Source organism: Ostrinia furnacalis, unplaced genomic scaffold, assembly GCF_004193835.3.
Source record: "Ostrinia furnacalis isolate ACB-3 unplaced genomic scaffold, ASM419383v2 OfSCF7368, whole genome shotgun sequence".
In the NCBI taxonomy this organism is placed as follows: Eukaryota; Metazoa; Arthropoda; class Insecta; order Lepidoptera; family Crambidae; genus Ostrinia; species Ostrinia furnacalis.
Genome location: NW_021137607.1, coordinates 629,103 through 647,477, shown reverse-complemented (window position 1 = coordinate 647,477; position 18,375 = coordinate 629,103). Strand labels below are relative to the sequence as shown.

Here is an 18,375-nt window from a genome sequence, read left to right as displayed (position 1 = left end):
ACCCGTTGTAGGGGTCAATTGTAACATGAGACATCGTACAGTTCAAATTCGTTTTTCATTAAGTATTCGAAAGAATAGTTCAACTCTGCTTGCTTAAATTTGTAGCATAAGAGTCTAGCTTTTACAGCATCCTAACAGAATAAGTTATATTTCATTAGATTTCTCAATATTTAACACTATCCAAAAAATGGTACTATTGTCCCCGGTCTACCCTACAAATGACTATCGTGACTACACCGATCAAAATGGCGCGAATATTTGTTAAGCGCAACTTTAGGGCCCTGTAACTTTTGTATTTGTAGAGATATTTTCATGATTCTTTCACAATTATTATTAGTTTTACTTATATTTTCAAGATTTATTAAAAGAAAAAAATTGGAAACTTCTCCATTTTATTTTATTTTGTTAACAAAGAAGTTGACTTGAATTACTATGACCATATAAAATTACTTACAAGTGTCGGAATTAATCGGTCTTCTTGGTTTGCAAAATTGCCACCGTCTAATGGAGTAGTCTACAGACCAGGTGTACATAAATAATAGTAATATCCTATACAAGTAGATAGACGTGAGTAACCAATCCATCAACCGACGGACCCGTTAAAGTGATTGCGTAGTGTGAACAAGGGGCTACTTTGAAACCATATCAAATATTATGAAAGTGTTAATTATAGAACACGTAGGTTATTAGAGAAAACCTTATCTCCATTGTGAGGCGAGCGTTTATAAAGGGTTCAATTAAATTGAAGCGTCCTTTGCGTCGAAGACGTTCTACTGTTAATTGAGAAGGCGACAAAGTCAAGAGGCGGAGATATACGAGCTATTGTTTGTTATTTGTGTAACCACACAATGCAAGCAGCCTTAGAAGTTCTGCTTGTGTTTTTCATCATTACAGCCACAGGACGTCCACTGTTGAACATAGGCCTCTCTCAACGATTTCCATATTAACTGGTTGGTAGCGACCTGCATCCAGCGCCTTCCTGCTACCTTTATGAGGTCCTCGGTTCACCTTGTGAGAGGACGTCCTACGCTGCGCTTTCCGCTACATGGCCTCCACTCCAGAACATCGCTGCCCCATCAGTTCTGCGTACTATGTGATGTTTCCTGCCTATTGGTAGCTACTTCAGTTTGCTAATCCGTCGGACAATGTCACTGACTTTAGTTCGTTTACGTATCTCCTCATTTCTGATTCCATCTCGTAAAGAAACAGTGCTTTGATAGTTACCTACTTATCATTATTAATAATTGTTTTAGTTGTGTTGTTGTTATTTATTATGTAGGTCTACTAATGTGTCGATAAAGTTTTTACTTTCTATCATTATAGGATAGGATTATTTTCAATGTTTGAAAATCTGGAACCGACTCTGTCATTGATCTTAATCTCTTGATATTGATGAGATCTCAAACGGCATGCTTGTTCAATAGATTCACTCATCGCACCCAAGATATAGAGATCGGGAAGACAGACGTTCGGAGTGTTCCATTCCCTTGCAGTTTGCATATTGATGCAAATTGCCTCCTTTGATTAAAGTTAACGGTACGTTTATTACGTTGAAATACATCAAATACAATTATGTACAAGTCTCTGTTAAGCTCTTTCGTATTAGGAACAGTCCATAGGTGCCATTTGAATAGTGTAGTGTACATATCTTAAAAGTCCTTAACGGATTCCTTGAGAATCCAGGAATAATTTTTATGAATCAAAAAGATAAATAACTTAATTTTGCTAAAATATTACTGATATCAGTTTCTTTTTACAAAAATACTTAAAATCTGATTCGGCACAATTATTCTTTGGATTATCTCGTCCATAATCGGTATTAATTAAGCCTCAGCTTAACTGACATAATTAATTAAATCCTACTAATATTTATATTATGCGAAAGTTTGGATGTCTGGTTGGATGTTTGTTACTCTTTCACGCGAACACTACTGAACGGATTTTGATGAAACTTTACAGTATTATTCTTTATAACTCAGAATAACATATAGGCTATAATTTATGACGATCTGTGACAAACTAAATTTCACGCGGGTGAAGTCGCGGGCATAAGCTAGTAAATAATATTGAACATCAGTAACAATATAATTATTAAGTGTCAACCACAAACCTTATTACATATGTACATAATAACAGAGATATTGGCTTTTAACTCAAACATTTAGTTCTGGTTTGATTTGTAATAATAATAATCTTCGGTTTTGTGGAAACCATAAAAATTAAATAAGCACTGTATTTAAATCACTGTGGTACCTACTCCTACAACAAAATTAAACATTCTGTGGTAGGTAAGTAAGTACTCGTATATGAAAATAGGTTACGACACGTTTCTACAATACCAATTTATTAGCGTTGATTTTAGGTTAATTGTGGAGAAACAAATTGTGGTGATATTTACTGTAGGAAAACAAATGACGTACGATTTCGTTGGAACAAAATATTTTGTATCATCTCTAGTGGCAGAATAACTGGAATGGAACACTATGGTTTTATAGCGCCGTTCATCACCAACAGAATGCTGTCATTTGTTTGGTGTATAGTTCCAATGAAACTACACGTGAAAAAAACCGGCCAAGTGCGAGTGCACAATTTTGCACTTTTGCAGTTTCGCCTTTATCCGAAACTATCCGTAACTTTTGAATCAGTTTCGGTTACGTTTATGGACATTTTTTTATTTCGGATATCCGATAGTTTCGGTTACGGTTACGGATATCCATAACATCCCTGCTTGGTAAGATGGCCCTCTCCGTCCCGCTCATACCTTTTAAAATGGCTTCTCCACCTCATTTNACTTAGACTCGTCATATATCTCAGAATTCCCATATATCACAACATAGCGCTTTAAGTGAATATACCTACAAGTATAAAGCTTTGAAATAAAATACGTTTCATCTTTGTCCGCCGTGGGGCATTTTCTCATATTAAAGTTCCCAATGTCCTTTACGCGAAATCTGCTCTTCGCTACAAAAAGTTACTATGGATCCAGCCAAAGATAGTAGAGAATAGCATTCGAGAATAGCAGTCAAAATTCCTTTGTTTGCACGGACTATTAAAAATATTGCTTAAAAATCGTCAAATAAGTATTAGAATAAAAAAAAAGACTAATTAAAATATAAATAAAAAACTAATTATTATAATACACGAACACGAACGTTTACTTATAACAACCATTATAAGTAAACGTTCGTGTAAATTAAGTCAAATGCACATTATTAACTTCTATAAAAACTCCGTGCTTATAAGGAAATCATAAGTATTACTAAATATTTCTAATTAAATATTCACGAACACATTTAAGTAGTTGGAAGAATCACAGTATCTCGTAGGTACCATAATACGTCGCTATGTTATTGAAAAGCAAAGATAGCGCGGGTGTTAGTTCAAATGCCTAACCGTGATAAAAAGTTAATCTGAGTGATAATGTCATTAATATCCGAAATAACAATTTAATTATATTATTAATATTTAACTAATGCTGCTTAACCAACTGGCAGGCTTTACACAAACAATGTTCCATCACTACCGTATTTGCTTGATCAAATTATGATAAACCAAACACACCTCGGTCGCATAATTACTGATGCAGTCAGCCAAATAATAATATTATCGTCTAACTAAAACTAAACAAGTGAAAAACTTTGGCATTGTTGGTGAAAATAGTGTTATGAAACTCGAAAAGTTGAAATTTGCTATGGGAGCTTCTGCCGATAAATTAGTTCCGCAAACATAAAATATGCAACAAGCTGTTCAAAGTCCTACATTGCGTGGTTAAAATTTTACCGTGTTATTAATATTTTCAATGTGCCTCAGACTAATAATATACTGCTTTATTTGCCAAAAAACTCAGAAACAAAAGTAACATCAGTAAAGCCTATACAAATTGTTTAGCTCTTTTAAATTAATAGTTACTAGCGACCCGCCCGGTTTTGCACAGGTGCTAAGTATACATACCTAAACCTTACTTTTGAATCACTCTATCTATTAAAAAAACCGCATCAAAATCCATTGCGTAGTTTTAAAGATCTAAGCATACATAGATACAGACAGCGGAAAGCGACTTTGTTTTAAACTACCTATGTAGTGATTTGGATTTCAAATTGCAATTCGAATATGGAATTTCATTAATACATTTTAAACAAATGACTGTCGCTCATAAAAAAGTTTCCAAACGGCATTTTATCAATTGCCAGAGCCCAAATGAGTTGGCATACTACGGCAGGACACCCCTAGAGGATACGCTCCACAGCAGTTTGGCGCGAGATTTCATCCGAGACGAACGCGTGGACCTTTACCAGATTTATCTCGATATATCCTGGTCGTTAGAAAAAGTTATATTTTGAAAAAAGAACTGATTGTGCATAATAAATACAGATTTAAAAGTTTATTCGTGGATTTTTCATAAGATTCTAACACGCTGAAAACTTTTGGTTGAACAATTGAAAGTTCGTGAAGCAACATGTTTTACTTAGTGTTAAGCACGCTGTTTATAGCAAGTAAGTTGTTATCAATTATTTATTATTTAGCTATCATATTTAAATCCCACAGTCTAATACATGCAAAGTTTTGGTAATAAACAAACCTATTTGAAACCCATCTATCAATTAATTTACAAGTTTGAAGTTTTATTAGCAACACGCATGTTTGATTGAAAGTTCATGGTAACATTAAATATATTATGTGGTCTGAGCCTCAAATACTTTGAAAGTTTCAACTTGATTGAACACTTAAGGGTTAATTGGTTATTAATTTGATTTTGATGCCCTATAAAGGTTCAATTCTATAAACAAAGGTTCAATACGAGTAATAGTGATTTCCATGAATAAAGAACGTATTTATAGATATTGCAAAATACCAATACCAATACCAAACATAGTTTCATATTTAAACTGTTGTTAATTTTAATATCCTATGATCCTATCCAATAAAATTTAAATGCTCTACCTACATGGTAATGAATTCTTAAATGAATGCCATAACACAAAATAACATTGTGTGACAAAATGTTACCTTTATCGGTTGCTACGTAATTAAAACGGCATCATACGAAATATACAACCCATATGTAATCGAGGGAGGTAAAATAAATATTAATAACATACAATATTAAAATTGCCCGGCATTAGCGTTCCGTACCGCTCAACGCTTTACTATATCTTCAAAGCTATCAAAAGCTTTACTATAAACAGATTATTCAAGATGCAATTGACATTTTCTTTTTTTTTTAAATCTATTGAAAATTTTATGCTGTTTATGTAAATTATTATTGATGTAGATTAGGGTGTCAAATCACAATAAAAGTATCCAAAAATTCCCACTTTGTATCTTCCGATTGCCGCTTAATGCCTTTTTCTAAGTATTCCTTATTGTTTCACTTGATTAGCTCACTTCAATCTCCAAATTCCAAATCTTTTGAAGTACACATCCTCATCCTTTGTAGTCAGTTGTCGTTCTTATCTTTCGTGAAGTGTCTATTCTAGTGGCATTTTCATTATTTTCAGAAGCTTTCAACAAGGGTTTCGATATTACAATTTGATAGATACGCTCAGTTATACTAATATGACTTGACAACAGCTATGTAGATTTAAAGTCATAGCAGACTTATTAACTCGGAAAGGGATCAACACCGTATTGCCTTTCGCGAGCTGTCACATAGCCTTTCGCGCGCTGTCAACCGCGAGGCGAGGCGTTTACGTTACGGTGCGGATGAGGTGTGCGTTGCAGTATGGACCTGGAGTCTCATATAAATAATACTGACCGCCTTGAGTTGATACGGTTACGATCCCTTTCCGGGTTGATAGGTGTGCTACGTCCTTTAAAATTGATTTTTCCAAACCAATTTTAATGGGACGTGCACGCAGAGGCTCTACCATCAGTACCACAAGTTTTACCAAAATTATTTTATTCTTTCAAGTACCAGCAAATCGAGACACAATATGTAGAAATAAATAAATTGTTGTCGCAGTCTCAAGCAACCACTTAGAGTTATTTGAGAAATGAAAGTTGTATTCAATACATGTATTGCGTTTCTAGATGCTCCAACAAATTAATATCAAAATGCATTAAAATTTCTATAACTTTAAATACTGATATTATAATTATGTCATCTGATCTCTCAAATATTTAGAGTTTTTTAAAATCCACACTGAGAGTTCTTGTTAGCTGCCGTTAGTCTCACAGTCTTATCTATACTTATAATAAATCTGTAGAGAGGTCAATTCTGTACATGAAATATATTTTCAAAATAACTATCAGGGGGTGATTAGTGATCGATACTGATGCCAAAAATGCAATCAGTAAAATTTTTGTCTGTCTGTCTGTATGTTCCTTATAGAAACAAAAACTACTCCACGGATTTTAACGAAACTTGGTACAATTATTCTTCATACTCCTGGGCAGGTTATGTATACTTAAGAATTCTATACTTAGGAATTAGCGGGAAAATCTTTTTGTATGAAAAATCTAAACCGCTTAAGTTAGACGCTTGAAATTTGGCATGCGGGTACCTACCTTAGTAAACTTAAAGCTTAGTTACAACAGGATATTGCAAAATTCCCACGGGAACTGGAGTTAGCGGGAAAAAACATTTGTATGAAAAAATCTAAACCGCGTAAGATAGATGAAGGGGGTAAAACGGGATTCACGCGTACGAAGTCGCGGGCGGCCGCTAGTTGATAATAATATCTGAGGTCACTGATAAGTCAATTTTCATACTTTGTTGTTCTGTAGTATCTAGTTTATCCAAGTTTTATTCATTTCAAATATAATAATAGTGTTCTAACTTCTAGATGTAAACGGGGCTTATACAAAGATCACGAGCGACTCATGCACCTTTGAAACAATTGATATCGTGGAATCTCATGAAGGCAACGCTATTATCGACGCTAACGCTGTACGAATAAAAGAGAAAATAATGATACACTTACACACCCATGTGAGTCCGAGTACCTATTAGGAGGGTAAATGACACAATTCTTCGGCAGAAAACAAGTACACTTTGTTCCGAAATAATTGAGTCGTAAGGACTAATGACGGCTTTTCGGTCACTAAAACTAATCCAACGATAACGATGGTAGTAGTTCTAGCGACGCCATTTGATTTCATCACGAGAAAAAATACAAAACCTTTTTTATTTTTTGGATTGTTCGCTAAAGTTTTGCGAGCAACAGCGCTTAAAAAAGCTTCTACAGCTGAATTAAAATTGTTGTGGAAGTTTACCAATAATAGTTAGGTATGTGCAATCGCAATACTACTTTGCCTGGCCCATTCCCATTTTATTTGGGGTCGGCCCTCCGCGTCATGCGTCTCCAGGCGGCTCGGTCCTGGGCTGTCTTACTGTTAACCGTAACTTATAACGTATGTGCAATCGCAATGAATAAAGTTAATAGGTAGGTACTTACGAATTATCACACTGGAAAGTACACTTTTTGTACTCATTTTCTTTGACGTCCTAAAAACATATTGGTTTTAATAGTGTTCAGTTTAACAAAACTTCTAAAAAATCAAGAATTTGAATAGATGCAAAGTTAAACAAATGTCTTAACAATTACTTTCTTCGAGCTTTCTTTAAATATGCATCAATTTGTTTTTTAAATGAATGGATGTAATCGCCTATTCCCGCTGTAAAACCGAGCAATTTGGACGCCGTGCTTCGGAGAAAAACCATCTTAATCTTTCACGACGGAATATCTTTCCAATCACATCAAGTCATTTGGAAAATTACTGTTCACAAAATACGTCCGATAATTTATAGGAGTAATTTAAAATTGGGGAATAAAGGCCTATGTTATGAGTTATGTAAGTAGTTAATTCACTAAAGGTGTCAACAACAGCGATATTGCAACCAAACGGTAGTATATGGCGATCGTACAATACAATATACATAGGAGTACATATCTACTGTATAACAGAAAACCAATACCTGCCACTGCCTGAAACTAAAATGTCACGCCCAATGATTTGGTGACGACGCAAGTCCATCTGACAGGAGAGATTGGAAGATGGATTTATGTATTCCATCAATTTCCCGTCCGTAAGACTCTTCGTCTATGCTCACAATAAATACGTGTTACGAAAGCTGACGTTTGCTGGTCCGATTCCTTTATTGCTTCATAATTAATTAATAACAACGTAGCGTGGAAGTTCCTAGCGTAATGTGAACGAACATTCATGAATGATCCAGCGCTAAATTGCTGACTGATAAAATTATCATAACTAAAATGTTACATAAACAACAAGGAAAAACACTGATTTTGATATTTCAAAATTAGGTATTCCTAATAGAGAGGTAAAATGTATGGATTCATTCATATTGACAAGATAGTACATTCTTAAAGTTATTTTACAATGAACTGCTATTTTACAGCTAACTTTTATCGCCAGTCTACTCGCAGTTCCAAACGGATGCGTTCCATTTGCAAAACATTATTTTGATGGAAACAAACCGGTGTGCGAAGCCGCAGTTATGCATAAGGTAGAAATAAAGCTTCTAAGTTACTTAACAAATTAACCTAATGACATCAACCAAAGTAATGCTTAAACAGCGCGTTCTCAGGAAGTTAAATTTCCAACTTCTAATCTCTGCTACATTAAATTCGCTCCAAGGGAATTTGAACACGTTGTTAATTACGCTGAGCTTCAGGTGAGTTTCGGATTAAATACGAGTGCTATTTCTATTACAACCGAAATCAAAGGCGTTTTTGTTTTCGGAAGTTACGGGAAGGAACGCCAATTGGCCACACATGACTCGACTCAACGTTGGTATTTTTTCAATTCAATTTTGTAAAATAGTGTAGCAGAATGGGGAATTGTATTCATCTTATTCTTTTTATTGACAAATAACAGTAAAACATTTAAATTCAACTGCTGTGGTTATGTATCTAGCTTGTTTTAAATTCGCGGTTGACTAAATGTTTGTATACGCGAGCAATAAAACATTTTGTAAATATTTATTCTTTATCAATTCTCATATAACGGGATTTGGCAACTAAAAACTAAATACTCTTAAAAAGGTAAAAGCCAAATCCCGTTATAATATGAGAATTTATTTAAAAAAAATACCACATGAAAGTATAAAATATTAAATTCGTTATCAAATCATATGTGCACGGTTCTGGTTAACTTTTTGTGGCTAAATTGGAACAATTGATTTGTAAAAACGTATTTTTATATTTATTCAAAATATTGGTTTGGCAATAATGTAACGAGTGCAGATGCGCTCTATAATAAGGTGAATTCACCCCCGAAGATGCTTATTTATTATTCTTTACTGAATATTGGCGCTTCCGGCCTTGTTGATTTTCAGTTGAAATATCTTCGCATTATATTTGGTGGCAGCCAGGGGCAATATCTAATTAACAACTTATTTGTGGCGGCATAACATTACTTAGCGAGACGGGAGGCACGAGAAAAAGCCTATTTTCACCTGAAAACTTTATTGCATTCTCATCGGGTGGATCAGAGGGATGTCAGGAAAAAGCCACATACCTTTATCTCTCTAAGATGGCACTATTATGGTAAATTATCATATTGCACGTGTATGCGTGAATCATCGCTGCGCATTAGAGATACCTACCTATACGAACGTGCGTGTAAAGCTAAATACAGTGGTACTTATTTGTAATTGGTTTGATTTTGCAACAAAAACTTTTAGTTTGACGTTGCTGATACGGCTTTCGATCTAAGTACGCCGCGAGCGTGAATCTTGTTATTTCTCTATACAGTAACTACTCGGTGTTAATAGACTATTATTATTAACTACTCGCATCTTAGCATAATATAATTATTGAGCGCCCATTATGAAATTAATTACGTTCGAGTTTATATGATTATGACTTCATGAGCAGATATTGCTTTAGCTTTGATATGGGGTGATCTTACAGTCTGTTAAACTCTATTATCAAAATAAATTGATAAATCTCGACTGGCAAAGAATCAATGTCCTCCGTTAGACTTTCAAATATTTTTTGTATTGCAAAAGGACTTTGTGTCAAGGCCTCTTTAGGCCTATTTCTTGTAAAAGCTCTATCTTTTGCGCAGCGAACTTAGCGCTCACGCTAGTTGATAACATATTATAGGAATACATCAGGATGAACTAAGGACTTGTTAATTAAATAGTTAATACCAAAAGGTATTTCGAGAAACTCGCTCGGGCAAGGGATTACATGCGAATGCCGACCCTCCGTTGTCCCGTCATTAACGGCGGAACTGAAACGTGAGAAAATTTTAGTTAAATACAAAATTGAGTATCAACGCATGAAGGAAGCTTCTTGAAGGATGTAACTACACTTCCAGAGCCAATTGTGGTCAGCAAGGTCCATTATTAATCTTAAGAGGTATTTTTCTCAGTTATGTTTATTGCTGAATGGTTCATTTAACAAATTCTGCCCTAGTTATATAATTATTCACATGCATATACTCGTAACTCCCGCTATTATGATTTTCTTTTTCAGTACGTGCAATATGGGACAGTGCACTTGATACAGGGTATTTTGACAAACAATAAATCTGTGCTCCTGTCGTATTATGCCGACTACCCTCACTCGTATCTCTACAAGGATTTACCGTTCGTCACGTAGAATCACACTCAGTCACTAGTCCCCCTTAAAAAGAACATCGTTTCAGAGCAATGGAAAAAGCGGAGCCTACGTGCTCTGAACATTTTGAAATCTCTATTATGCTTTGGTATTTCTATTATACCATCAAAACGTTTATCGAAAAAAATATAATAAGGGAGAGTCCGGTAATTTAGACCATTTTTTTTGAATCCCATTTCACACATAGTTTTCTTTTGTTTTTGCTAATGTCCATGGTATATAATAAAAGAAAAATTATTCAACTTACTATTTCATAGGTATTAATCAACATGATTGTTGTATATTTAGCACAAATCAACAAAATACGAGTTCAGAGCTTCGGTCCAATTTAGCCAACCGGTTCGATAATTTGTACCACATGGTTACTAAATAGGTTTTCTTTCAATAAATTTCAAGCCTGTAAAAAACCATGGCAACATATTATACGATACATTAATAACAAATTAGGTAACGAAAAGGAACAGTAGTTAATAACATAGACAATCGATATTGTTTTAAACGTTATCACGATTTTGAGTACAAGTTTTTTAATTCAAATTATCGTATCGCACACTTGTACCTAATCTACTCTGCCAGTCTTTTGCTTTCATTTATTGTTAGTCAAACATAACTATGCTATTATAACTTAAAAATATGATTTAATAAAAAAAAATCAATAATCCTTTGGTAAAATTCCATACAACTTGATGTGGTACAATTTAACCGACTAGGTGATAGTGCTTTTAAAAAATCGGTAAAAATATAACTTATGAATACCGAAAAATGTTTCAAATAATTGTAATCCACACTAATTTACGCTTCTAACTAATAAATTAGAAACACTGTGTGATTAAATTGAACAAAATTACAAACTAAACATGAATTTTCAAAAGTTGCTTGAAAACAATCAAAAAAATCTTTTCAAAATAAAACACACGTGTTATACGTCACGGCAAAAACCGAATTTTGTTGTGTATCGCTGAGTGTTGCAATTACAAACATTCAATAAATACTTTACGAAATATGAGGGTGGTACAATTTACCCGGCGGTACAATATACCGAACTCTCCCCTACATATTTAGTTCATTTAAGGGGCCTATATGAACATCAAGTTTAGATTAATAACTTTTGGCTGTAGCTTTTAGCTACCAAATTATTTTTTGTAGGTATGTGTATGTACCAGTAGAATGTATGAAAGATGCGTAGCAGTTTACACTGCAATAAATAATAATGTATAATCAATTAGTGGTCGAGGGGTCGAAGCTTATGTTCAGCAGTGGACGTCGACACAAATCGATGATCGATCTCTAGTTTACTGCATGTCGCAAACTATTGTATAAGATGTTGTTTACAAAATCCATGAGAAGGGTTTCACTAGGAAACCTCAAAGTTTCGAATTTAACAATTGCACCGCAAAGTGCCGGCACCCACAGTTTAGTTGCGCTTGTATATTTACACTGAACTTCAGCAAGTTTCAATCTGTTATTTCCCAGTTCGAACTCAGCATGGGCATTTAAAGTTTAAACTGTTGAAGTTTCGTCCTCAGGCGATTTCAGGCTTGCTTTTCTATTGATGTGGTAAATTTTAAACAATATCATTTAGATACTTTTTATTTCAGTTTATTGAAACTGATTGCATCAATAGGGAATGCCCTCTTGACGCTTGAGTTCCAGTCTTATTAGTGAAGTTATAAGCCACTTCGTTAGGCACATACTCATTAGCTTTGATGAGGTTATAACTAACGAACCATGGCTATCATCGGCTATACTTAATCTATATTGCGTCTATGTCATACATTCCCACCTCACAATCTCACCGCTACAATTAACTCCTGTGTACTTAGCCAGGATCTACAGCTTGACCGCCAATAAAAACCAAACCAGTGAAGGTCAAGTTTGTCCCAAGTTTGTCATACATTATTGCAATTTTTGAACAATATTTACTATTCTTTCTGACAAAAGTCTTCGATCTCCTGACTAGTGCTAAATTCAACCCATTGAACACTTGTTAAATCCCGCAACGATGTCTTTTTAATTTGGTACCTACCATAATCTTTTAAACTAAAGCAAGGTATAGTACCTAAGTTGTACTAATCGAATTCAATAGATAACTCATTTTACCTACATAAGCGCGAGTTATATTAACAGTAAATGTATCGCATTATTCTTAATGAAGTCACTTTAGTGACATTCTTCGACTTAGACATCCCACGTCAGAAGATTTTAGTCTACCTTTTCGTACACGTCGTTGGCAACCCCCACGCATTTGACAACGTACCAACAGAAGCACCAACCATCTGCCTCTATAATGAAAATACAATTTTGCAACAGCAATTATTATGATTCATCTAGAGCTTGATTAAAAATATTGTTTACCCCAAATTGTTACGAATGGTGAAAACACATCACTAGGGTCCTAATATAATAGACTGACAAGGTGGTTTAGTATGCAACGCTTCAGAGCGCGCGTGCTTTTAACATTGGACGAGGTTTTGGTGAACTAGTGCCAGAGATTTTTGGCTTAACTACGTACAATTGCCACATCTAGCATAATGTAGCATCTTATGTAGTTGTAATAGAAGCGATTGTGCAACAAAAACATATCGGTCTTTTGACTGACCATCAATTTCAAAAATGTTGCCACCACACAAGAAAGTATTCCAAATATATGAGAATTTATCGATAATTTTTCGCATTTTTTACCTCAATTTGTTTTAATACAAAACTTTCAGTTTCAAAATACAACCTCTCAGATTACACACTTCAACATGTGATTTTTTGCAATTTTCAGCTATACAGGTAAAGCAATTGATTAAAAATTGAAAGTCATTTCCCAGTGAAGGCAGAGCCTTTGTCAAAAAGTCCGTTCTGATGTAGCGCGTCACTTTAATAAATTAAAGGGGTGCTTTAATGTCGATGAACACAACTTTTCCATTGTAACATTCTTCACAAAAAGTTTTTCGATAAAATAAGTAGGACCTTTCTACTCAATCTTTTCTCTAAATATTGACTCCTTTGTTGTTTTATCTAAGATAAACAAAGGCTTTGATAGCTTTTGTTTTTCTTGATTAGATATTTTTTGTTAATGTTTACACGAGACTGAAACCAGATGTTTTTTAATAAATCAAACGCAATGTTTCGCAAACTTTCCTACACGTTTATTATTATTGCATAAGTCAGTCAGGCCAGAATTTTTAATTCATGAATAAAATGAATTTCCAATAAGTGACACACTCTTTAAAATTTATTTCAATTCAATGTACCTTAATGAAAACTGACTTATAATGTATATTTTCATCTACAACTTAAGCGTAATATTTTCTTTAAACCGAGTTAGGTCAAATTTTAGGCTGTTCTAACAAAGATGATTCAATTCGGCTTTTTATAGAAAATGGCGGACTGAAGTTTAATGTTATGTGTTACCTCGAACCTAAAGAAAGTCACCAGGGTATTTCAGTCATAAAAAATACATAAATTCACATCCTTTTAGTTTCAGTAGATACCCAGTTGGTGACACCTCAAAAGGAATAGGATACACATGATTTGAATAAAAGGTGGAAACTACATTCAAAGAGGCAGAAGTTTTTAAAACTTTCGGATAGGATCTGTCGTAACCAAATATGGTTAACTTTAGTCATTCTTCAATCCACTAAAGGATTTTTTTATACCTACATATTAGTGATATTTCGTAACTGCTGTAAGTATTTTTATTTGAAGTGTCGTTAAAATAGAACTGAATAAATTAGGTACACTTATACCTAGTTAAAAATTACCAATGTGCCTAAATTTAAAAATCGGGACAGCATGCGTATTGGCGTACCATGGAAGAGATAGTTACAAACAGCTGTGGATTACCATTAGGTAAAATGATAATTATGCCATAGCTGGCGAAATCAACAAGATTTTATCTTTGATTTTTAATGAAATAAGATCAGCTAAATCTTTTTTTGTTTTATAAATAGTCATACAAATATTTTGGGTTGGTTCCAATAAGCACTAGTACTAGTTTATCTTTGCAAATCTTCCATTTGCATACGCTTTCAGAAATAAACTTAGATGTTTTCCGGCTTTCTGAAAGTGGCAGAGGAGATAAATTCTAATAATAAATTTCCAAGTTCAGTTCACTGCTGGATTTATTGGAGGTAATACGCCCCCGTGACATACAATTTGCAACCGTCCCTTCAGTTACGAGTGTTGAGAAGAATAAGACTTAAAGGACGGTGTATTTTAAAACATTTTCATTTTTTTTATCCACAACTCGGAAGCTCTTGGCTTGAATCTCACCTGAAGTGATGATCAGGCCGAAGGTGGAAGCGAGCTTCATTCGGAATCCTCACCCACACAGGAACTGGCTATTTTACCTCTAACTGCCGGAACACAACAATGCTGTTAAGATTGTTGTTATAGCGACAGACTTGGGTAAGATGGTAAATATCTGCCGGCGATTTAAGTTATAACTAACTAACTAGTAACTTTCCAGAGCAAGTTCAGTAATAGTTTAATAATGTACAATAACATAAAATAGTATTGTCCAGACAACTTGTTTACACGTGCCTATCAAATCCTAAATCCCTGAAGCTCTACATCTTCCTATGGCTAACAGCAAATACGCACAGGCAGATTTAGTAAGAGCTATGAAACTTTAAAATGTTGGGATTCCTTAAGAACATCTTTAGTATACGCTATCTATCTAAATATTATAACTCAAAGGTTTGACTGACTGATATAGTGATCTTTCAACGCACAGCCCAAACCGCTGTACGGATCGCATCGGGCTGAAATTTGGCATGCAGGTAGATGTTATGACGTAGGCATTCGCTAAGAAAGGATTTTACGATACTCCACACCTAAGGGGGTAAAAGGGGATCCACGCGTACGAAGTCGCAGGCGGCCGCTAGTCGCATATGAACGTAAGGCTTCAGTTAACTGAACAATAGCCCGGAAATACACACGTAAACCTGACCCCCCGTAACGACTACACCGTAACGACTAACGTAGGGACTACAACGAATTTATTGCCGAATTTGGCTGCCGAAGACGAAGCTCGATTTAACACCAAGCTCTAGTCTTAATACCTACCAACCCTCTTCTAATTGCGGACTCAAGAGAGAGTATTAGACGGTGATTATACCTACCGACAACTTGATATTAACTCGAGCTGAGACATCGCAAGATTTCATCATTGCAAGTACTTAATTCAAGTTAACAGTTGAGATATCTACAGATGCGTCTGGCTTTGGTGCCATTGTTGTTCTAATATCGTACCTATAACAACTGCTTACGATGCCATACTTACGTGTGGTTACCCTCACCTTCATCTTTTGCATCACCTTAATTTTAACCGTACCTTATTTTAACCAGTGTTTTTGTATGGAGTTGACAAACTTTGATGTTAGTTATTCTTAAAGTAAGATGGTACAACCTAAGGTAAATATTTCTGTCATTAAATTCGTCTTAAAAAGAGTTATTACTCTATCCCCTATAAACCCATAAGGTAAAATAGAAAAAGAATGACTTGGGAAGGTTCTAGATGATTAAAGAAACGGGAAGTTATGAGATAACGGTTATTTTATAGACTATTAAAAGAACCCTCCGATATATTTGGAGCGTGGAGGATCATAATGGTATTTTTATAATATTTTCCTCGGAAACCCTTATAGTTTATAAATGTATTGGTTACATTCCTATATACTCACAAGATACACTCATATTTTTACAATGCTTCGGCAATTTAATGTTACATTTTATGGCTTGTGTTTTGTTCAGTAAAGGTTTATTATATTTGTTTGAGATCTGGCTTGGCCCATCATTTTTGGTATTTCTAGACAATCAAGTCTTTAAAGCCTCAATAACAACTAAATTAAGACGAATTGACAAAATCAGGTTTTGAACACTAGGTACTTGTTAAGTAATTCCGAGACCTTTACCTAAGCTGGCTAGACTTTGAAATTGCAATGTGTAATTTGTTACACATTATCATAGAGTTTCAGCTTCATTACACACTCTTTGACGATTAAATTTAAACTTCACGTCTTCAACTTTAGGGTAGTTTGCAACAATATCGTCTTAAAAGTCCTTATATTCTCCATGATGGCACTCGCATAAGTAATTCGAGGCTTTCAGTATGTCACTTTGAATTACTTACAACTCAATAGGCTGGATGTTTGGATAACTTTCGTCTTGTTTCTTGTTGTTTCCTCTAACTCCTTCGGACTTTCTTAAATGAGTTTATAAATTGACTTTCAGTAATAGCGTCTTCAAACATTGAAATTTAGTGTAGTTCAAAATGTACCTACACACTCGTAGTCTGCGTCTCTGCGTAGAATGCGTAGAATATTCGTTAAGTTCAACTGTGTGCTTACCATGAGTTTACGTTAGGTGAGCTCGCTAGCGAATACGTCAAAAAATTCTATGAAGCTTTTATTTCTTGAAAGTAGCCGCTAGGGGCGCTGCACAATATGTCATACATTTAAATGTCATTTTTTTACGCAGTCGCTAGCGAGCACACCTAACGTAAACTCATGGTAAGCACACTGTACGTACATAACATGAAATACAGCAAATTGGGATGATGACTGGGTAATGAAATCTAAATTCTATTTAGTCCGTCAGACAGATAATAAATAATTACAGTATTATATTGAGTTGAAATGTCGCGTGACGTCACTTCTAAGTAAAAAATCTACATTGGCGTGACGTAACGCACCATTTCAACTCGATATAGCACTGTTATTATTTAATTAAGAAAGATAATAAAAAATACAAGTGTCTATTTATCTGTCTGACGGACAAAAATTGAAATTTTGTCATCTAGCTTAATATCTTCATTTAGATTATAATAAATATGACACAATTTCTAGAAAGGTTAATTTACAGCAGTTTCCGAGTACTTCTTAGTTAAGACAAAATTGCTATGCGCTAGCACGACGATCAAAGGGATGCGACGAATTCAAGACATAATACAGCATACTAGGAAACTGTATTTGCCGTCTGAAACCAATTCAGCACAGATTTATACGCAATCTGCGATGCATTCATAGTAAACTTTGCCATACCTTTCAAATATTTGTGAGTGCATTTTCTATCTTGTATTCTTATTACATTAAGTACGAAACAACAGTGAATGTAAAAGCAAATCTCTGAAAAATATTTGAACTGAACCTGCCTAAAACAAACTGGCCTGAAACTTGAACAACACTTGCGTTAATAACTCAGAAGTAATTAAAACCATATTGGGCCAAAAGAGTTAGTTACCCGAACATGTTTGGACTATAATCGTTTAAAACTCACAGGACACGCCAGGTGCGTTAAATGTATGGACGCCTGTTAAGAGGGTTACCAAACTTTAGTACTCCCAACGTTAAGAACTTGTTACCTGTTCTAGTACAAAGTTAGTCTCGCCTCTGTCCATTTTCATATATCTTAAAAAACAAAAATACAGAAATACGCCTCTTTAGGAAAAGAAATGGATAGTTCTTTGTATAACTTAGCTTTAGTTGAACTAAAAGTGGTAAATTGCGATTCCATTCAATCGAGCGATAGTAGCGATAGACAGAGTGTTCACGATTGAAATCCTTTGCTTCCGGCACTTGTGTCAGCAGTTTTTCACGGTTTTATAGCCCCGGATCTGCAATCTACACAAGGTAGATTGCATTTACTGACGCGAGAAATAGTACCGTGACGTAACACTGTCACGATTAGATTTACACCATCGACGTATTAACGATATTGAAACCACACAGAGTTTAAAATAACACATCCTGTCCTACTTCTAATATTTATGTTATTAATATGGTGTCATTTT

The 18,375-nt window shown here is 34.7% G+C and overlaps 1 protein-coding gene across 1 annotated transcript in view; it reads left to right on the top strand.

Moving 5' to 3' along the window:
* Window positions 1-4,260: 4,260 nt before the first annotated feature.
* LOC114364303 (uncharacterized) overlaps window positions 4,261-18,375 on the top strand; it is a 35,882-nt gene continuing 21,767 nt past the window's right edge. Inside the window, exon 1 of the mRNA XM_028320408.1 lies at window positions 4,261-4,493. Coding sequence (XP_028176209.1) covers window positions 4,457-4,493 — 37 coding nt within the window. The 5' untranslated portion in view covers window positions 4,261-4,456. The remainder of the gene's footprint in view (window positions 4,494-18,375) is intronic.